The 23,739-nt window shown below is 31.5% G+C and overlaps 1 protein-coding gene across 3 annotated transcripts in view; it reads left to right on the top strand.

Moving 5' to 3' along the window:
* LOC118181218 (uncharacterized) overlaps positions 1–21,051 on the top strand; it is a 75,025-nt gene extending 53,974 nt beyond the window's left edge. For 2 of the 3 annotated variants that reach the window (XM_035350301.2, XM_035350300.2), the window contains exons 30-40: positions 1,635–1,727; positions 4,899–4,958; positions 7,877–7,974; positions 9,567–9,630; positions 10,158–10,321; positions 11,186–11,264; positions 12,161–12,215; positions 12,312–12,388; positions 16,984–17,086; positions 17,307–17,381; positions 18,279–21,051. In XM_035350301.2, the coding sequence (XP_035206192.1) occupies positions 1,635–1,727; positions 4,899–4,958; positions 7,877–7,974; positions 9,567–9,630; positions 10,158–10,321; positions 11,186–11,264; positions 12,161–12,215; positions 12,312–12,388; positions 16,984–17,086; positions 17,307–17,381; positions 18,279–18,352 (942 nt within the window). In that variant the 3' untranslated portion in view covers positions 18,353–21,051. Of the gene's footprint in view, positions 1–1,634; positions 1,728–4,898; positions 4,959–7,876; positions 7,975–9,566; positions 9,631–10,157; positions 10,322–11,185; positions 11,265–12,160; positions 12,216–12,311; positions 12,389–16,983; positions 17,087–17,306; positions 17,382–18,278 lie in introns of those variants that run through there. The other variant, XR_004756846.2, reaches the window with a different exon arrangement.
* Positions 21,052–23,739: the final 2,688 nt, after the last annotated feature.

Raw genomic sequence — 23,739 nt, 5'->3', positions numbered from 1 at the left:
GCATTCTGATGAGGAATGCTAAAAGAAGAAATTAAAGATTAAAATCGCAATAACTGGTTATTAATTTGCAAAAGTTTTTAACCTAAAATAGCGGCACTAAAATGTATGAAATAAAATAAATGACTTCTTCAACACAACACTCAAAAATTTCAATTGTTATTAATATTTTTATATTTATTTTATTGCAGTTTTGTGCTCAAGAAATCCTATAATTATTTTATTTTATACTTTCTAGTGAGAATCAAGCTAAAAGAAAAAGCCTTTAGATTAAATTTTTTTGTATACTTTATTTTAAACTTTTTTGTTGTTTGACTTCTGAATTAGTATCGTTTTCTGTATTTATGTTTCTTATTAGATGTTTTTATTAAGTTTCATCAGATGTTAATTAAGCAATGAGATACATTCCGCAAGAGAAAACGAAGAAGAATGACCGTGTTTTGCCAGTATCGGTACTGGTTTTTGCTTACATTAGCTATACATATGCCACGTGATCTTTGAGATAATCTACACTGTTTATTTACATTAGAGTAAAATATGCTTTTTTTTTTGTGTGTGTGTTTTGTTTTCATTTTTGTTTACGTTTGCTTACATTAGTCACGTGATCTCTGAGGTCACCGGAATGTAATTCATTATAATTTCACTCAGTTTTAATTATATTTTGCGTAATCAATTATTTTTGGAAATTCTTAACGTTCTGTTTATATGTAACATCTCATTATAATCGTAATCAATTATTTTTGGAAATTCATAATATTTTGTTTATAGTACTTAACATGTGATTCAGCAAGCAGTTTTCAGCTTTGCCATTATATTTTATTAGCTAGTAGCGCTCGCCATTTATTTATGAGACGCAACCCGAATTCTTTTGCATGCTTTCGCACGCAAACGGTTTACATTTCGCCCAAAAGGGCATATTTTTAATGTTTTGTGTGTTACCTTTATTTATTAAATACCATATTCTTTGCACTTAAAACATAAAATTCAATTCAACAGCAATATCGCAAAATAATTTTAAAATGAGCATATCTTAAGAATTTCCGATACACAGTGTCGCGCGCTGGAAAGAAAAATGCTTTCTTTCTATACAATTTTGCCATTGCTCGCTTTGAAATCAATGAGTTTGTTAGTCAAAAATTCGTTGAAGTGTTACAAAATATGAAATCGATAATAAAACAAATCTCAAATTCCAAATTAGGGCATCCAGATGCCCATATCTGGTGAAAGATTATGTTATTCAAAATTTGATGGCTCTAGGACCGTTGGTTTATCACAATGCGAGAAATGTACATACATTTATGCAGATTCTTCATTATTTAATTTTTTTAAATGTAACATAATATTTGGTGGCAACAATTTGAAAAGTGAACCGAAATTTAAAGTTTTCATCGCAAAATGCCAAAACGAAATTAATAGCCCTTCTGAGCTAATTCTCCCAAATTCTTTGGGCTAACAATACTGCAAAACAAAACAAAAAAAAAAAAAAAAAAAAAAAAAAAGAAAGAAAGAAAGAAAGAAAAGAAAAACAGGTGAAACGAAATTGTTTGAAAGAATGACTTTTTGTTAGACTTGAAAAAATAATTTTTGAATATCACGGTGTTGTACTTTCAGTAATTTTGACTTTTTATAACCTACAGGAGGCGTTAAATTGGCTACAAAGAACGCCAGCAACAGTTGGTAAAAAATTTAAGCAGTTTACGGAGACACATGGACATAGATGCTTGCGAGAAGTAAGTCAACAAGGCTGACCTTTAATACAACTGCCAACTACACAGTATAAGTAAAGTAGCTGTTACTATAATCATTATTCGTTTAGCTTTTAATAGCATAAAGTGTGAAAATATTGCAGCCATAAAACATTGACCAAGATTTCTTTATTTGTGACACTGAAAACAAAATCCCCAAAATTCATTTTGACTGCATTTGTAGCAAAGATATTTGCTGCTCTAACTGAAATACCGTATTTTTTGAGTTACAAAACGAACTCTTTCTCATACAAACGTTGTTTCCAGAAATAAAGCTGTGACTTAGAACACCAGATTATTCCGAATTTCTTTTTATTCCAAAGTAATAACTTAGCTCAAATTATGAATTAAAAAAATATACTCTTGTTGTTACTGCATCAAAGTCAGTTTTTTAAAAAATATTCAATTCGTCTGTTTCTGTGTTTTATTTCATGTATTTCATTTATTTAGTATCAAAGTTTCTTTTCTGTTTGTGGCTCTGAAGTTAAACGGCGTATTTTAGAATTAATGACATCTTAAGTTTGACGAAAGAGTGAAATGTCTATAGAGTTTGACTTCCTTTGGGAGAATAAACTAGATCCAAACTCGTAACAGACGTAGAGAGACACTTCTTGTGCTTAATAAAACAACCACTACTTGCGGCAATTAAACTAAACTAATAGGTGAAAGCTGGTCCGGACACCCGGTCAGCTTACATAGACTATTTGGTAGAATAATCAGGTAATTAAAGTAATAGTCAAATTTAAAGCGTAGGCTAGTAGTCAAAGACTGCATGATTGTATTTAAATCGAAGTTTGCTCAGAACCTTTCACCGGAGTAACAATTTTAAATGACGGCAGCTATAACGCAAAGCCAAATAATTACAATCATATCAGAGCTCGCAGAACCTACTAGCGTGGCCTGGAGAGGCAGAACACGCTCTGTCTTGTAATCCAAAATCCTCAGCTTAAATACTCTCTAAACTCATTTACATTTCTGATGAGGAAACGGAAAGGAAAAGTTATACCAGAGATTGAAATTATAAATAACTGGTTAATGCAAAGTAACAGGAACTCTACATCTCAAGGATTTTCATTAAAGCAGAATTTATTCGAATGTCATATAATAAAACTCAAATTTAAGACGAATTCTAAACGGTTCTTATTTATTTTGTACTTTTTACAAATGATTTTAAGAGAAAACATACTTTCTGAGTATGATTTCAAGGAGGAAAATGTTTTCTCAAACCATATTTTAATAATTCCAGTCTTTCAAATTTTGAATTATGTGCTTAAAAACATTTTATATATTATTTTCTATATTATCTATCTGCTACTAAAAAGATATTACTATTTTTAAACTTTTTACAACCAATTATTACTGCATGTTTTTTTTTCTTTTTGTTTTGTTTAGACGTTTAAAAAGCATATTTTTTATTCTCTACTAAAACAATGTTATGGAATAACTCATTGTGCTTCAGACAACCTCGAACTCTTGTTATAAATTTTATTTTCTGTAACAGTGGAAAGCATTTGCAAGTTCAATTAAACCTCAGTTCATGGATGTATTTGTTCCTGAAAGCCCTTTGTCACTTAAAATGTTTATAAGCCAAAAGCGTTTTTCCGCTAGGAATGAATGCAAAGTGAATATATTCTTTACCTTAACCACAGATGACTGCTTATTTAAACTTTACAGCAGTACATGTAATTTTTAATGTTTATTTATACATGTAACCTTTAATGTTCTAATTAACTTACTTCTGTAAGCCCCGTGTTGTACATATGTGGTGCACGGGGAGTCTGTATGTTCTCAAAGGAAAAAAAAAATTACTGTATGCATAAGTTTATACCGTAAAATCAGTGGAAATGATTAAATGTATAAAATACTAAACAGAATAAGTAAACGAAATTTAACTCTTTCGCAATCGCATTTTGCTTCTCTTTCTTAAACTATTCCATTTTTTTCCACGATGATCTCAGTTTTGTGATTCTCTAGTAAATACTCCACGTCTTCACCGTTAATTTCAGATACCATGGCTTATCCTGAGAGCCTATCATAGAAAATATTCCTAAGTGTCCAAGTCCTCAGATTTTGTGCTTGCAACATTATCCGGCCATAATTTTGTCCAGACCGAACTCATGGTCCTCTATGCTTTCTGCCAGGATTTGGCAATCACATTTACGGAGAGCATTAATGATCCTTCCAGAAGTTTCTGTACATTAATTTAACAGCCCAGCCTGGATGATGGTTAGTGACTCGACTACTGTTTCGATGAGCCTGGTTCAAATCTCGGAGAAGGCATGGATGATGTTAAGTGTATAGTGTCTGTGCGGCATGGAGGCTCTCAAAAGACACGCCGATCCGTAATTTTTGTCTTGAGGCTGATGCTAGGAGAAAAGAGGGAGCTCCCTGGACCGCACACTGGTTCTCCCTCGGAATTTCATCCTGGATGGAAACTTAACAATTAGTTAGCAAGGCCAGCCGTTATCTGATGTGTCTGCATGTATCTTGCTTCAACCTGTACCTGTATATTAAATTTGTATTAAAGGTTATTTCTAAATAACCTTGAAATTCATTTTGTTGCTAACTCGCGCATTCATTACTCGAGACACTGTTCATCACTCGAGGAGATATGTTCAAAACTTTGTTTGTGAACTGAGTGCTTCGAGATAAGGGACATTCATAACATGAGGTTCCGCTGTTTGTGGTAACGTGACTTTTGACGAAGCCCTCACCTGCGTTACAAGAAGGACTACTAAACACAGCGATCAATAAGCAGGAAGAAAAGCCTGTCAGTGTGGCGCGAGTCTATGTAAGAACAGAGATTTATTCTGTTAGAAATGCTTTTGAAGCTGAAGTGCCAGTGAAACATTATCAACAGTCATACAGGATATCCCAGTCAGAATTGTGAACAAAATGGCAAGAAATATATGACACAGTGTAGATTTGCTTATTCAAGAATATTGTGGTCATTTCCAGCTTTCCAGCATGTTCATTAAAAGGGCACGTCTTATTCACCCTTGTTATAATTTAACAATCCTGAAATTAATATTGTATACCTAAAACATAATAAATCAATAGTGGAATAAAAGTTTGATTATTTTATGTTAGAGTTCAAAACTTTTTAATTACGTTATGTCACCCCATAGCTCTTCAACTTGATTTTCTTTCTTTCAGTTCGATGTATATTCATTACCATGGGGGACTGATCCAAAGCCATTAATTAAATTGCTACAGGTAATTATTATTTATTCAGTTGTACGTTTAAATATTTATTTTTAATTCTTTTTACTTTTATTTTTTTTTTTTTTAAATTGACGAATGTAAAGAAAAAATTGAATCTTTACTTAGACAAAATGTAACTTTAGATTTTTAAACCGAATGCTTTTCAAATAAGTCTGATCCTGAACTTTCTTCTTTGAAATGCAAATTTATCCTTCATTGCTTTGTCAAAATTGAGTTGCGCGAATAAACAAATAAAAAGCTATATATGTAACTAAAAAGCGTCTGTCGTCATAGAATGAGAAACATTTAGAATTTAATCCATTTTGGCAAAAACAAAAAAGCTACTTATGTTGCCCTTCAACAGCTCCACACTCAGAAGATAAATTTCCAAAAATCTCTGATTTCATCTTTCAAAAACTTGAAGTCTACTCTTCAATTTTTTGAAAAAAAAAATGGCTTATGGCTTGCAGTCCTATTTTCGAAACTCAGAATCGTGAAGTCTATCTTTGACTAAGTGAAATTCAATGAATTCTGCCTCTCCTGAAATCTCTGGAAACGAAATGGCTGATTCCGAGGAAAAAAATCACTGCTAACCAAAAGCTTTTGGACTTTGTTCGTCCATTCATCGAAACTACTTGCGAATAGTGAACGAAAACTGAAGGTCCACTGCTGAAGGTGATATATGTAATTTCTAGTGTTGCGAATGGAAGGAATTTTTGGAATAAAAATTTAGTCCCTGTTTCTCTAAAGCAGAGTTCTCAATCAAGGGTAAATTCCACCCTGGGCGCAATCTCTTGGTTGCAAGGAAGGAGGGGAAATGCACTCAGCTTTTATTTACCGGTTAAGTATTTATAGTTTATAAATATCAATACTTCTTTTACTGAAGTTTTGATATTTATAAACATTTTTGTGCTTTTTCTCGTTTAATTTATACAATACATAAAAAATATGTAAGTTTAAATAAATGTATATGCATTTTTCTGATTTGGAAAATGGGAGATAAGCTTCTAGCAATGGTAAAAGGGATGCACAAGGCAAAAGAGATGCGAAACAATGTTCTAAAGTCTGGAGTTGTTACATTTTAGAGTCTCGTTCTTTTTGATGACTGTAAAAGAACTGTTAAGACTGAAACGAATTATTGTTATGTCTTTTAAGTACCACAGAGACAGGGAAAGAGCGTAAAGAACCCTTTTATTTGACTAAGATAAAATTTAACAGATGGCAGCATTCTTGCTTATAGAAACCAACATTTATGGTTTAAATCAAAGATAATGGATAAACTGAAACTAAGACAAGTAAGTTAGCCTAACGTTTGCACAAATAGAACAACGCGCAAGCTGACTCTGGCCTAAGATTGACGTAAGAAGCCTAAGGCAAGAATAACACAGCGCCGAGAATACTAGCAAATGAATCAAAGTAGCAACGTGGCCTTCAGGAAGACAGAACACGCTCTAATTCTACCCGCTAAAACCTTCTTTTAAATTGTGTCTTCTTTCTACCTCATTTGAATATCACACGTGCTATAAATTTATATTCTGACAGGAAAATGGAAATGAGGGAGATATGAAGGTTCATTAATATAAAATAACTTGTTAGAAACTAAATGAAAACTCTACAATCCGTTTTTAAAATTTTACCAGATCATAAACTGCTGCTAATCTTCCTTCATAGGATGCGATTTGGTGGACTCTCCTTTTTTGTTCTTTGTATGATCTTTGACGTAAGTAAGAATTTGTTTCTGATTCTTTAAAATTTGAAGATGTGCACTACATTTAGAAAACGTAACAGTGAACTTTTGAGAAAACTATTGTAAAGTTTGTGAGAGCCCAGTGTGAGCTCACTTTATTGCCGCTGTCTGTTTGGACCATTCTTATTAATGCGTCCCTAACCAGCATCTGCGGGACAAAAATCGTACCGCCAAGGCAAAAGTGCGCTTCGGCCTCCACTGTCGATATTTGGATTTATCTTCTGGTGTGAGTGCTGTTGAATCACACCGTGCTAATGAACCCGAATAATTTCCAGCAAAATCATATTGTCAGCATCATGTCAAAACTAAGAGTCTTATTCATTGCTGCTTTTACTTATTTGCGTTTTCTTAACCGTTTTTCAATGTTTACGAATGTAGAGACAGAAATCTTTTCAAATGTACACATATAAACAAAATATCATGTCGAATTCTAATTCTATTATTTCAAAGCCAAGGCTTTGAAACCAGTATTTTTTGTAGGAAGGATTTTACAGATCAGGTGCTTTGGAGTTATACTATCTAGTGATATCCTTCTTTTTATTTGTCTTGAATGTTTTTGCGAGTTATTGGTTCGTACAAATCACTTTAATAGTATCACCGATATCACTCTGAAACACTAATTACATAGTTCTGAACTGATTCTTCAACTAACTCTGAAACAAACTCACTCTTTAGGACGTATATATAGGGTTGTCGGCCTTTCTGGAAGTTTCGGTTTCTGGAAGCTAGAAAAGGCAATTTTCATGCAAACTGAGCAAGGAAGAAAAAAAAACCACTCTTAGAGCTTCTAAAATGCATTTCTCGGAAAATTACAGATTATCGCCAAGTTGCGATAAATGGCCAGATATCATTAACTTAACGGTAAAAATCGTCACCATGTCTCGTCAGGAGAATTCTTCTCCATATCTCAGTTTCTAATTGAGCTTCTTTCCCAATTTAAGCATGTCTTGATTAAGAATTGAAAGATTTACAACGCAATACACGAAATAAGCTTTAAAATTATAAAATGAAGCCATAAATTTGATTAAACACAAATGCGTGCTAAAATAATTACGTAGGAAGCCCCAAATAAATAAATGTATTATTTCATAAAACTATTGAAAGGCACAAAAACAAAGTAATGAGCAAATAAATAAAAGGTGTTGCATAAATTTACTCCAATATTAATGGAATTCCTTTACAGAATCTGGCTGGAAGTGTATCTCAGGACGCCGCGAAGAATTTGGATAATTCTAACGAAAGATTGTCTAAACTGTCTGTGTCTCTTGGATTGTTTTCCAGGTATTTATAACTATGGCTAATTAGCGAGACAACGTCTATCTTGAAATAAAACTCAGATGTGACATTATACTAATCATTAACGTGAGCAAAATTCATTTAAAGATGGTTATTATGTTAACTTTTAAGGCAGCTTTTCATTTCTGAATGAGAACTCGATGTGCAACCTATTGCTAAGTTCTTGGATGATTTCACAATTGGATCTAATTCAAACGTTTGCTAGAATGATCTGGAAAAGAATAAGACAGTTGTACTTGTTAAGTATTAGTTAATCAAGATAAATATGTAAAATTCTCGAATTGCCATGGCAGCAACGATCATCTTCCTTCAAAATTACCCACCTTTTATTTAAACACTAGAACCGTTTATAGAATGGTAAACGCATTTGACGAAAACTATAAAGAACGGTGCAATAATAAGTTGTTGTAATCGCGATGCCAAAAATAGCAAAACTACTATGATTGATCGCTACAAAAATAATCAGGTATGTCTTATTCAAAACAGTGCAAAGAGTATAGATATGTTGATATTAAAAAATGGGAAACGTTAATTAAATACTAGCTGCACACACCTTTTATTGAAACTGGTAACTCCATAAAGCTTCGTGATAAACTGTCACATTTATGCTCATAAATGATGATCCTAAAATTGCTCAGTAAATACATCAAGCTAAAGAAATAAATTATTGATATGAATGGAGAGGGAATAATATTTAGATTTATGCTTAGAGATTTAAAATTTAAATATAATTTATTCATTCACTAACCTTAAGGTAATCATTTAGTATGAGATATACGGCTTTTATTTATTCAGCATTTCTTTTTTACTGTCATATTGCACGAATATCAAAGGTATTGAATTTTTTATTTTATGAAGCAATTTTTATTGAATTATGAAACCACTGAAATTCAAATTGGCTGTAGTGAGGAATAAGGGGCATGAAAACTTTGGCGATTTCAGTGTTAGGTAATAATTTTATATTAATAACACTGCTTTTTCGTTAGTTCTTAATGATTTTATTTGGGCAACCTTAATCCCCCCTTTTTTTTGTATTTTATTTTGGAACATTAAAACAACAGTAAATGTGTCATATAATCTGTATAATGTTCAACATTCGCAATGCCGAGATTTTGCGTGACGCGGAGTTTGAGCACAGATCTCTATGTATATGGGGAGAAAAAATAATGCATATACTAATATTACATACATAATGTTTAAAGCCGAATTTCTTAAGCGAAAATAGATCGCGGGTTGCATGAGAAAAAAGCAGTAATCTTTCGTGTGTAAAGTGTAATGTGCATTTTTTATATTTTTAATTTGCATTATTGTATTAATTGTAAATTTTGTTTCTAATAATCATAAATTATACTTTTAATTGTTTTTTTTCAATATGTTGATAATGCTTGCCGATTTCGATAATATCGATGACTTGGCGATATTTTTGAAAACAATCGACAAAATCATCAACTCTAATGTTTAACTTAAGTTAGTGGAATTAAGCATTTAATGGAATTATTTTAATTTATGTATTAGTATTTATTTCCGTATTTAGAAACAGCCTACCGTATAAACCAATTTTCTTTTCCTTTTTCTAGATTAATTTTAAAGTTTTTGTTGCCATACAGTCGGCAAGGTGTGCAAAGACGGGAAAAGACTAAGGTAAATTTAGCTTAATTTTTATTTAGTGCTATCTTTCCATGTTTATTATTGGTGTCCTGCCCATGATTTCGACATTTTTCTGCTTAAGCTATCCAAAAATGTAATATAATATTTTCTTATTCATTTATAATAACAGCACGTAATTTTGGATTTCGAATATGCAGAAGCTCATAGATATAGGGCATGTGCCCAATAATTTGTTAGCGTTTAATGAATTCGGCATATTTAAATACAAAAATGAAAATCACATAAACTGTAGTAGGAATGCTTTTAACTTATTAACAATACTTTCGTTTTTTAGATTTATTGTATTTTTCTCATTTCATCCCTGAAAATGCTCATAATTATAACATTTATCTATCCTAGATAGAGACTCAAGAAAAGTCAGATATTTTTCATAAAATTTAAGTATTTAAAATATGTTTAAGCGGGATCAAAATATAAAAGGGGATTTTCAGTTGTCTTCGAAAGTATTTTTTACATCGATATGTTTTTATCTGATGTATGATATTATTTTTACGGGACAGTCAATGATGATAAAAGGACTCGACGAATGGAGGAAAGGGCTTAGATACCTTGCAAGACTTATGGTTTCCGAAGGACGCATTCCGGAAGAAGATCTTTTATTTTTCATGACTTATGAAGAAATTCAAGAATTACTGAACACGAGATCACCGAAAATAATAGCCAGGTACAGATTCATATTCATAGTTGCTTTCATATCTTTCTTTGAAATTATAATTTATACTATGAGTTGTTAATATTCTAACGCGACAACTTCGCACAGATAAGTCGCTCTACTTCATAAAATATTTTATTCATCTGAGAAGGTAGAAATTAAATAGTTGTTCACATTTGGTTCCATTTCGTTTGGCAACGAAACAATAGAACAATACTATTATTTCGGCAAGGGACTTTCCTGCAGCATTGGAGTGCTGGTTTTTGAAGTAGGGACGATCTTTGTCATTCTTAGTACAAGCATTGAGACAACTAACAATAACAAATCTTCGATTCGAGTTCATTGTTGACCCAAGAGCTCTTCTGTCTCAGAAACTGTGTGATTAACCTTCATTCTCTTTTTCATAGGCCTAAATCATTTTTAATTTAAAAATGAGAAAGGGAGGAAGGGCACAGCAGTTAAATGGTCTAAAAATAACTGAGACTTGTTTCTAAAATAATTATAATATTTTGGGTAAAAGAAGAATTTTATAAAAATTTTGCTTTGAATATTAAATTTCCCAATGCTAAGTTAATTTAACAAATTAAAAGATTAACAAATTAGATACTTAAACAACACCAGCAACAAAACAAATTCATGATTATAAAAATAACTATATAAAAATTTTCTTATGTAAAGTAGCAAACATTTAATCCACTTTTAAAAAGCGTAAGTAAACGGTAATGAACAGTAATAGAGTATAAAAACAAATCTAATAAAAATAAAAAATAGGCATGATTTTAAAAATAAAAATTTAGTAGATTTCTTACTTATTGTAATGTTTTTAAATTTTACAATATATGATTGTACTAAATTACCAATATCCTTTCCTTTTAGGGCAGTTCAAAGACAAAGACGTTACCCAATCATGGACAAGTACATATTTCCTGAAATTATAAAAGGTGTACCAAAGCCAGTAAGTGAATGTTTGGTTCATAGTAAAAGATAAAGTTTAAATTTTATTATTTGTTTAAGATTATAAATAAAACGTTAAAAAAATGAGGTAAGATTTTCAATTAATGTAAGCGAAGAATGCTAACATGATTAGGCCAAACTGGCCTTGTAATTGCCAGTTATAGTGTTCATAAGGGTCTTCATGTGGCCCTTCTTTTTCCAAACATACATGTACTTCAATTCAGAAAAATGTTTTAAATAAAGCCAATATTCATGTTGAAGCATTTTTAGTTTAAAAATTCGGCTTTGTAAAAATTATAAAATGTATTACTTGCTTCTGTTTTATATCACAGAATGTTTTATAAAAATTGGAGCACAATAAACTAGTTTTTGTTTTAACCAGTGCCATATTTGTGTTATGCGAATAATTTCATTGAAGTTAATATTCGCTGACGTTTGGACATTGTACACTTAAATATCTTTATATTTAACTGCTGTTTTATTTTTGCATTTATTTGCTATTCTTAAGTTGTATTGTCATTCATACTCAAGCTGCATTCTCTGAAAATATACTCTGCATTCACCAACATGTAATTTTCTGACGTCACTTATAATATATTTTTCAGTATGCATTATATAGTTTTCTTAAAAGCAAAAACATCCAATTCCTGTCTATTCCCTGTTTTCAGTGAGTGAAAACAAAGCATAACTATTTTTTCTTAAAACAGTAACAAAAAAAAAGTATTTCCTTGAAACGTTATTTTTAAAGTTTCGCACGCAGAAACATTTGCATGAAACTGGAAGGGGGAAGATAAATAAAAAAAAATTGTTTACTTTGTTTTAATTGTTTTAGTTTATTTTTGTGCTGTTAGATTTAATTTTTGACGCTTGCTATGAGATTATGTATCTCGTTCACAGATTAATTTAATTGACACTCCCATTGTTGCTACTGATGAAAGTATTATGATGAAAGGTAAGGTACTGAAGACCAAATGCGTATGTTTTATAATTTAAAAACTCCCGTGTATTTTTTAACATTTTTTTTATGATAAGTTCTATTATTTTTCAGGTATTCCCATTTGTCAAGGCATAGCGGAAGGTTTCGTTCGTGTTGCTCTTATATTAGAAGAAGCAGCGCAGTTAAAGGTTTGTGAGACCTCCCGTTTTATCCTTTCCAGTTTCAGGTTTTCTGGAGGATGTAAAGAAATCGTGATACTTCAGGCATTTTTTGTTTCTTTCGTAATTTTTTGGAGAGCAAAATCATATTCGTCCCATTTCAGCATTTCTTTCTATTCTTTCCTTTCGAGGGAGTAAGACCTTTTCTATAGCAAAAAGCGCGAACATTTTCATTATTAATAACATTATTATTGTATTAAACTCACTACAGATTTAAAATATTTTTATTATTATTATAATTATTTTATTAAAGCAAAATTTTCTCAACATTATATTTTTATTGAAGTATCTTGACAGGTCCTTGAAATGATAGATTTCAGATACATGTTCGTACTCATATACACATACAAATTTTTTTAGAATTTGCATTCAGTTTTGAAGATAGGTTCAGAAATTTGAGTGAACCTATTCTTATTCTGAAAAACATTTGAAAAAAAATTAATTCAATTCTTAAAAAATGTAGCATATTTTAAGCGAAATCGGGTTTTCAATAAATCATTTCTTCCTGGATTTAAATAGGTTCACTCAATACATTTAGGGAAGACTATGAAATAAAATTTCAGATTTGTTTCGTGGATAGAATTTTTAGAAAAATGTACCTAAGTATTCAAAAAACTCATTTTCAGGAAAACATACAAAAAAAAATATCTTTCTTTCAATTTGTTAACCTTTTGCGCCATAATCATGTTATAATGGCGACTATGTAGCTTCACGTTTCCTTTTATTTTGTCTTTTAAAGATTCTAGTTTCCTGAATAATTTTATAACTCCCTATTTCAAATTTAAAGAATGGGTTTTGTGAATCTTTCGAATTCCGTTATACGTATTATTGTACATCTGCATTAATCTCTGAACTTTTTAACACTTTACTTCAAAAATATGAGTTCTTCAGACTTCTACATAACTATAGCTTCCTCTGGAATTTTCAAGGATTTTACGCCAACAAACCTTAAAAGCTTCCCTCCTTTCATGGATAGGCTCAAGTTAATAACTGTTAGAACTCAAATCTATAAAAGGTATTTTTTGCTACCAGATGTAATTCTGAATACAAATATTTATGCCTAATACGGTTGACATGAAGGGATAATAATGCTAAAAATTATTGATAAATCTCAGGAAAACTATTTAAGAGACACTTCTGTTATCTTAATCTACAAGTGTCTAATACTTCAAACCTAGACATGTTATATATTTTAATAATCAGAAAAGTTCAATCTATATTTTTAAAATTAAAATTGAAAAATCGATTTTTTGAAGCTGAAAAAACGGTCGTGCTCACTTTCAGTCGAGTTTATGGAGACGTGTTTAGAATCAAGCAAGTGTTCAAAGAAAAACAAATGAGACGGAATGATAACACGTGCTTAACTAAGTATTATTATTTCATAAAACAATTTCATGTTTACAGTATTAGATATCAATTTCACTGATATTAATATTAAACATAGCAATGTCTGAACACAAAATTTAATGGGTGAAGCACTGTTGTTATATCACTTCCTACATACTTTACAGTCCATCCCATCGTGTGTTTACTGGTGTGGATCTTGAGCTGAAAGTTTGAAATGGGAACCCTTCTTACTTAGAAACCGATGTTACTGGGGCTTGGCGAAAGAAGTGGAATTATAGCCTCAAAATTTCGTGTTTGCTAATATAATATATAGTTGATGAAAAACGATCTTTAATCTATCATGAATCACCCTTAATAACTACTTTAATCAGCATGTCTTATTTTGGGTTTAAAAAGCTCTTCTAGGTATGTCGATAGCTTACAAAAATGTATGGTGTTTAAGTTGGAAATAAAAAATATAATTTTGTTAATTATTATATAATATTTCTATATGTATATAAATGATGGTACCAGTATATTTTACTGGCACCCCTTGTAGTGAATTGGCCTATCTTTGATCACGGATGATATTTTTCTGGACATGGATTCTATCATTTGCTGATATCAATCCTGAGAAATATTAGCCTGTGTTGACATAACAGGTGCTGTAAATTCCATCAGAACGGACGATACATTTGCTGAATGGGATTAAAGTTAGAGAACTCAGCTGGTCATGGAAATAATCTGAACTTTATATCCTGCTCTCAAACCAGCTTTAAACCAGTCGTATCCGTTGACGAGGTACATTGTCTTTTTAAGTGTGATCGTGTATATGAGAAAACATTGCAACCAAAATGGGTGCATGTAATCGATAACGAAATTGAGATAATCTGTGGTGTGAGAGCTGTTTTTATACATATCAAATGACTTATTGTCCTTCAAAAACATAAAACGCAGGTCATAATTTTGAAGCCACCAGCTTGACAAATTTACATCAAACACGAGGGATTGACCAGTTCGTTACAGAAAAGGAGAATTTTTCATATTAAAAATTAATAGAAAACATTATTATTAAACATTTACTCTGTATTTTTAAGCTTTTTAATCTGGAGAATATATTCATTTGGTTAAGTAAATAAACAAATATTTAAAAACAAAAATAATCATTTGTAAATAACAGAAGAACAAATATTATAAACAAAGAAACTAAATAATACCATTAAAGAATAATATTTGCAAGAGAACGTGAATAATACAATTGAATTCCAAACTCGTGATAGAACTTCTCGTGCTTTGGCAGAGTTCATCTGGTAGACATTAACTGCTATCGCTACTATTAAATCAGACATTTTTCTTTTTTGGATTTTCCATAGACAGTTCTTTTTCACGCTAATGACCTTTATAACAATTTTCCCATTGTTCTTCAATGAACAGTCTTAATTTTTTAAACAAGATCTAGTTAATCCACGTTCTGCTTAATGCATTCCCTGTTGATAGACAATTAACACAGATATAAAAGAGGATTTCAAATGAAAGTGGAACTGCGATTGTAGCGACATTATTCCACGTGGTAGAACTCTCAGATTTCTCCAATCGATGTGTGTGTATATCTGAGAAATCTGGTTTAAAACACTCAGTGGTGTCTGTTTGAATGGAGCAGTAGCGACATAACAAATAATGCCTCGCCATGGATTCCACTAAACAGGTTCAGCGCATAGTAATCCAGTTTTAACTGCTCAAGGAGTTGAAGGATTTACAATCGAATAAAGAAAGCGTGTGGGGCTGCGCATATATCACGTAGCGTAGTTTTCTGACGGCGCAGTGATTTTGAGCATGGATGCATAAGTGACATGCCCTGACGAGGTGACACAGCCATTATTTGAAAGATGAAGAATTGCTATAGTGAACTCTTTTGTGAATTAATCCTCGAATAATCACATAGGAAATTGCAGACAAACTGTGTCTGAGCAAGGGAAGTGTTAAACACTGTTGTACATGAAAATATGCATTACAGTTAGGTTTGGGCAAAATGGGTTCCCAAATATCCTTACTCACGGCCAAAAATCTTTCGGAATGAGTGTTTGCTTCCAGTCTGCTTCTTTGCCACATAGATGAAAATAACTTTCTTTTCCGTTTTGTGGCTTGTGACGAAATCTGCTGCCGTTTGGTTTGATTTGGCCTTCACCTATAAAGCTTGACGCCATTTTTTGTTTTGGTAACGAAGCAAATGATTCTGAAATGGTGACATGCCAAATTTGCTGGCAGAAAAAACTCATTCTTTAATTCGAGCTGAAAAAATTATGTTCACTTGAGTTTTTGACGAGAATGGCTCCTTCATGTTAGATTGGTTGAAAATGGAAAATACAATTGATGCAAACAGATACTGCTATATCTCATGCAAAGAGAAAGCAACGATCAGGAGTCGTAGCGTGGCATGCTGTCAAAAGGGATTATTCAGTTTAGGACAACGCCAGTATTCACTGGCAACAGTTCGCTAAGATCTAAAGCAGCGTTTCCCAATGGTAAGTTTTCTACCTTAGAGCCCCTACCTGTCGCCCAGCGATATATTCGTCTCATAAAAAAGTACTGAAGAGACGCTGCTTCGCAGACGACGATATGTATATAAGATAAAAATTTTCAAGCGAACTTCCTATTTTAACTAGCACAAGTCTCTTTTATTCTTCATTTTAATTTGAATAGTTTCCATTTCCATCCTTTGCATGACGATGGTGACGTAGCTAAGTCGCAACTTAAAATTTCCAAATTAAAACTTTTCTCCTTTCAAACTAAGCCTTCACACTGGATAACTACTCACTTTCTCGCCAGCCAACTTGCCGCTGGCCGCTCGCTTCTCTACTGTTTTATGATATGCTAAGCTTAGAAACTTATGGGGTGCATATTGTGGCCATAATGATGTGAATCAGGTATTGCGTCTTCAGAACTTTACCGTCAAATACAATATGCTGAATCGACGGCTACGTCTGTCTGCAAGTATCACCATTCTAAGTTTTTTACAATGAAGTAAATCATCATCAATCGATTACAGCTATCTGCATATTTGTTTTTTATAAATAAAAATAAGAAAAAATTTGAACTTCAAATTTTGATGAATTTTAATTTTCCTGTGAAACAGACTGTAATTTATTCTTACGAATTCAGAGTGTAACACTCTATCTTCTTCTCTGAATGAAATACGTTTTGATACCCAAGAATCTTAGAATCTATTGTTTTCATTGCAGCCGAAAGAAATTATGTTGACATACAGTACGGATATAGGCTGGACGCCTTACTTCCCAACGCTGGCTGGAGTTGTTACGGAATTGGGAGGACTCATTTCTCACGGTATTTTTTTTTTTTATTTATTTATTTTTATTTTCCATTACGGGAATAATGAAGACAAATTAAATCGTAATAAATGTTTTTTACAAAACTCTATAAAAAAGGTCCTATTTTCGAAAACACTTATTACTGTAACAAATTCTATACCCTTTAACTATGTTATATAAATTATAAAAAATTATTTTACAATATCCAACCGCATTATATTCTGTAATCTTTCCAGGTGCCGTCGTCAGTAGAGAATATGGCATACCTTGCATAGCAGGAATGCACGGGGCAACGAGAAAATTTCAGACAGGTAAGAAATTTCAGACAGAATTGCTTCCATGATATTCGTTTCTGAAGAATAAAATTTGACATTTTTTAGTTAAATATATCACTGGATACAGTATTACAGTTACTTTGATATATCCGAAATTAACGTTTTCAAATTTACTAACATGTTACTTTAATAAATTTCCGAAAAACATAATTACCCCTCTAACAGGGTTTTTTTTTTTTTTTTCAACAAATAAAAGCTCTTGTCATTCTATTATAAAACTGCGTAATGAATAAAAAAAAACCTGAAAGCTTTCAGATTTTATATTACGCCCAAAGGGGCGTTTTTTTCATTTACACATACATACACATTTCGAGAGAATTCGGGTTAACATCCCTTTTCGCTAAAAATATTTAAAAACAGCATATCTTTAGAATTTCTGATTTTCAGCAGAGTTTGGCGCGCTGGAGATTAAAATATTTTATTCTGTAGTGTATTTCCGCTGCTCGCTTTGAAATCGTTTAGTTTCTTAATTAACAATTCGTTAAAGTTTAAAATATGCGACATGGATAATAAACCAAATTCGAAATTCAAGATTCGGGCTTCCAGGTTCCCATATTCGGGTGGAGGAGTACGTTATTCAAAATTTGAGGTCTCTATGTATCGTTGTTTTTTCACAACGCGAGAAACATACATACACTGATGCAGATTTTTCCTTATTTAATTAAGTTCATACTTCAATTCATATAACATTGTTGTAAAAATCATACGCCATGACAATTAATAACTTTGCTTTTTAAAATCTCAAATAAATGATATAATTTAGGGCTACATTACATTAAAAATCGTAACAAAAATAAATTTAGATTGTTATTGCTTATATAAGTATTGTTATTGCTATTATTATGGAACAATTTTTTGATTATTTTATTACAGGAGATTATGTGAGACTAGATGGTAATACCGGTGTATTGCAGAAAATACCACCTCCAAAAGATATAGTATTCTAGTGAACAGAAGTATTACTTCCCATAAGAAGACAAGGATTCTAGCAGGAGTTCATTTAATTATATATGTAATCAACTTATAACAGAAAACTATAGATGTTTAAAATGTGTAGTGTTCACTTTACAGTACAAAAAGGAGTTGAAAATAAGGGCTTTTGAGGAAAGGAATATTGCAAGAAATCGTTTCACGAAACGTGCGAAAACACAAATTTAAAACAAATACGTCCTTATTCCACATTTGTGAAAAATGAAAATTTATCACTTGTGTAATTATTTATATATGTAATTATGCATTATTTGTGAAAAAAATACTAGTATGATTATTGATCTTTTTTCTTCAGTTTTAGGAAGTTCAAAAAATATTATTTATGAAATAAAATATCATATTTATTTACTTTATTAAAAAAACGCCATGTATATTAATTTTGGAGAATATCAATACACCATCCTTTATCTTTCCAAAATTTATTCCATTCGTTAATGCAACAAAGGTTCAAAAAATAACATCTTTTAAATTATGTAAATTGATTCATTATGTCACCTTCCATTTTAACATACAAAAAGTGAAGCATATTATAAGAGTACAATTACTTGTAAGCTATTTCTACAGCCTTCTTAGCATGCTTTCGTGGTGTAAAGCCTTCGTGGTCAGCACACTCGGCGCGTATTCGAGAGGTCCGAGTTTCGAGTCCCGGGGTGGGCATTGCACATTTTTCATATATCCTGTTTCAAAATAACCTAATGTCTGTACAGTAGCGCCTGAATTAAAAATGAGGTGGACGAAGATTCTCCACCACCAGGCAATTGGGCCCCCTAATCCTCAGTCGCCCTTTACACGGGGTAAGTATATAAGGTATTTCTCCCGCTTTCTTAGCATACCTTAGTGGTGTAATGTCAGCACGCTTAGCACGTGTTCGAGAGGTCCGTGGTTCGAGTCCCGGTGAGGGCATTGCGCACTTTTTATCTCTCCTGCTTTCAAAAAATACCTAATGTCTCTATAACCTAATAGAAGTACAAATTTAAAGTATGAATAAGAACAAAAAAATTGAGAAATATCTAATGTTTTCAAAATAATTTACCTGTTGTGTAATTTGAAATGAAAGAGGCAATACGTCACTCTGAGATCGTATGAAAGGGAATCCAGATTAAGTCGCACGAATTGTAATATTGGTCTACGCGGAAATATTTGTTTATAGATTCTTCGGAAAGTTCAAAATTTTAAGATTTTTAAATGCATATAAACAGTTAATATCCCAAACAAGTATTCAAATAAGCAAAAAATAGACATTCAAGCAAGCGAAAATAAATATTTAAATAAGCATAATTTCTTTGCAGTAGACAAAATGTGCATCAGGGGAGTTCACAATAAATTTCATTAAATATAGTATGCCACAGCATCTCATCGTTAAAACGAAACTCCTATATTCCGAATAGAAATACAGCGATGAGATTTATAGTGTTACAGAGTTAAGTTCTATCACATTCAAATAATTAAAAAATTGCAAGCTCTTAATTTACAATATTCAGAACTGTTTATTAAAATAATTCTGTGTTTAGCAAACTTTTAATTCTTACTTTTGATGAAAAACGCAAAATGCACATAAAATAAATAAACTAAATAATAAATATAAACTAAATAACCTTAAAATAAATCTGTACGTCAACAATACATAATTCATCTCCTCAAAGATAAAACTATGCAAAATAATTGGAATTAATTGTATTTTAAAATCTCAAAATGATACCATGTAGCGTAGTATTCAGTAATAGTTGAATAAGTAAACAGGAACCAATTTACTGAATAAAATAATTCATAATTTATAAATCCAAACATATAATTGCGCATAATTTTTATGAAATAATTAATAGTGATACCAGTATAATTAATGTCTCATTAGCCAGCGATCGGAAATAGTGGTAAAAACTGGTAGTTCGACTCGGGTTTGAGTCCCGTCGATAGGGGCTAGGTGCGTGGGATTTTTCATAATTTTCTCCATGTGTTAGGCTCGTACTAATTACCGGTTTTCTTCTTAAAAAATTCTCTACAGTGGCATTCCTCCTTTCAGGCAAGTAGTTCTGCATGCTTTGCCGGAATTCAAATAAATTTTGATACTAAGTCATTAAAAGAAACGACAGCTCTAAAGATATTCATAAAATCTAGAGTAAAATTTATGTAAACTGGCTATTGTTTCAGTATATGATATTAATAAGAATTATTATTGAATCCCAAGTACATACCATTCAATGATTCGCCTTTAAAATGTAGCTCATTATTTAATATATTTCAAAATGTTTTGTTCTTAGAAACAGCTAAACACTTTAAAGCAAATTCAGTTAAATAAATTCAAACCTTTTATTTTTACGGGTAGTCAAAAAACATGCTGTCATATGATCGCTGACACATCCAATACAATGAACATAAGATAGCAATTATGATACTTGGCATTTTTAGCAGTTTGCATATTACTGCAAATTGTGCATTTATTTAAATACTATGTATTCAAATTTTGTCAGTTTTATTAACTAATTTGCTGAAGCAATACTTCTATCTGCTAATAGCTGTGGTATTCATGTACAAATAATACATGAAATACGTACAGAATTTCTTATAAATGATAGTTAGTTCTGGTATACTTACTTTTATTTTGGTCCTCTGTCTTTAACCAAAGGATTAAATAAAAAGTCCATATTATTGTACTATTTTTAATTTCATGTTTACTTATTTTAAATTTACGTTCACAATGAATTAATTAAATAACCGGATGCTTTCCGTTAGTTCACCACAAACTGTTTAAAAAAATTAACAAATCATACACCAGTTTGCAACAGCACTTGAAAAGAACTCCATTGGTGCATATCACATAATGGTGTGAAAAAACAAACATATATATAATGGAGTGAAATCGGATATCAGATGGTGTTAACAAGCACACAGCCAGTAAACTACCTGTATTAGCGTACCTTGTTATTCCTTGAAGACTGTAATTAAAGAAGATTGTAGAATTGCTGAAAACGGTTTACCACTTCATAATATGTGAATAGTCGAAGGTTCTTAAGAAGATTTTTTATACGTGAACTCATAGTCTTCTATAGTAGTTATTAGCTCTTGCAACTATGCTAAAATTTCGCAACAGGGGTAAGACTTTCCTAGTCAAAAGGCTTGATATTTAGATCTTTGTGACAGTGTCTCTAACAAATCAAGGAGGATTCAGAATATCCTATCAAATCTTATTTTACAATATCTGAAGTGGAAATCTATTAATTGTGACAATACTTCCCAAGCATATGAAGCACACGATAAAACGTTTGAATCATCTAGATTCAACAGTTAATCGATAATTCTGTCGAGTTATAAAACGAGTACTTAGAAGTGCCTTTTGTGGCTTATCTCTTACATAAACAATATTATTACTGAAAGTTATTTTTTTACCAAGACTAACACCTCGGTATTTTACCCGCACTTCCTTCAGTACTATGTGCGATTTGAAATAATGACTTTGATCCCAAGCATATGAAATATTTTAAGTGCACAAAGAAGAAACCATGGATAAATTCAAATTCATGGGATTAAGTTTCTTTCCCGAAAGGAAGTTATCCTGTAGAATTTAAATTATTATTCCAAACAACTTCGCAGTCGACGGTAACAGGTTAATCAGCAAAAAATTTACAGTACTTTACCTTTGGTTTATGGAATTATTTCAGTACAAACATGAGAGCATGTTTCTCTGAACTTCAGATGATAGTTAATAGTAGATAAGAACTGATTATATTAACAATTAGCTTGATAACATTACGTAGAAGTGCTTTCAAACTTCAAGTCAATATTACCTGGTAGCTTGAGGCTTTCTCATTACTAATGAAAACAAAAGGGTTGCACTCTCTCGAGTTGCTAAGTAGACTTATTCAGAATGATTTTAGAGCAATAAAATTATTTTCATTTTTTAAAACGTTTTGCTTGTTTTCCAAACGTAATGTCATTAATTTCATTTATTTTAAACTAACACTTATGGTAGTCCGCGAAAGCATTAAATACATCAACAGGTGCATAAATTTTTCTATCAGTAAATATTGCAACAACGGAGAGTTTTTACTTATGATGTGTGATAGCGGTTTTCCTATCGTTTCTCAATAAACTAAGTTAACTTCTCTTTACATAAGTACCAGTTTCACCCTCAGTTAATTGGGGGAAACAGTTATATCTGTTATAACGTTTACCCCCGATTAACTGGAACAAAAGTTATATCTATTATATTATCAATACATGGCCTTAATACTAATTTACATCTGTGTCATAATAAAGAAATCCAATATATATGTCAAAAACCGTAATATTTTAAGGGATATAATTACACAATAAGTCTAAATCTGATTATACTATTCAGATTCATAAAATTTAATTAAAGCTCATCACAAATGTGCTAAATTATGTCATAAATTAAGTAATTGTTTGCAGAGTTTTTAACTTGCAAAGAAACTTAACTTTTTAAGATTGAATACTAAAAATAAGCATTACGTATGTGAATATTGTTCCTACGGTTGTTAAAATTAAACTTCTGTTAATCGGAACTATCTTCCACACAGTTAATAAAATTTCTTTTTTCATACTTTCGCAAAATTTCTGTTCTGTTCTAGATGATCTTTTACTGTTCTCCAGAATATTTTGCGCTGCAGATCCGACTTCAAGAGATGTTTCAAATACCATTGAGCCAGATATGGTTATTATAAAGAAAGATATAAAGCTCGATGCAAAATTCACCGAATACATGAGAGTCTCTTCCGTCTTGTTTTCACTTTTTGAAAGCAAAACATTTGATATTACCATAAACATCATTCCAGCGTTATATAATACTACCAGAAACGTGTTTAACGACAGCTCATTATCCATGTTTTCAGCCAATTCTTTCAGTGAATTATAGCACCTCCTCGACCAATCATTTGAAACTTTCTGTTCTTTCACTAAATGCGCCACTTTCTGAATTGCTCTCCTCATCTCATAACAAAGTATGCCATAAAATATTGCGAATGTGTCTATCGGCATATATGAGCAAAGCTGCATTGTACCCATATAAAGTACTTTCATTACTTTAATGGAGAAGTCTTCGACCGGTAATTCGAATAAGGTAGCTAAAGTACGACTGAAGAACTGGAAGCCACGAAATGATCCAATAACTGCCGCTATTCTCGTTACGATAATTAGAGTAGCCCAGATATTTGTACTGTATTTAAGTTTGTAATTAGGACTTGAATTTAATCTCGATATTGTATTCATCAAGTCTCGTAAGCGATTTAGTTTCCCAAACAAAACTGCTTTATGGACGGTTATCACAATAAACAAGAATAAATAAATTACTCCCCATAAAGCTGTTTCAAAGTTCGGTACAAATATGATA

Source organism: Stegodyphus dumicola, chromosome 7 (genome assembly GCF_044657685.1).
Source record: "Stegodyphus dumicola isolate Sdum_Otavi_A_Nest chromosome 7, ASM4465768v1".
In the NCBI taxonomy this organism is placed as follows: domain Eukaryota; kingdom Metazoa; phylum Arthropoda; class Arachnida; order Araneae; family Eresidae; genus Stegodyphus; species Stegodyphus dumicola.
Note: the sequence above shows the minus strand (reverse complement) of the source record. Positions and strands in the feature narration are given on the sequence as shown.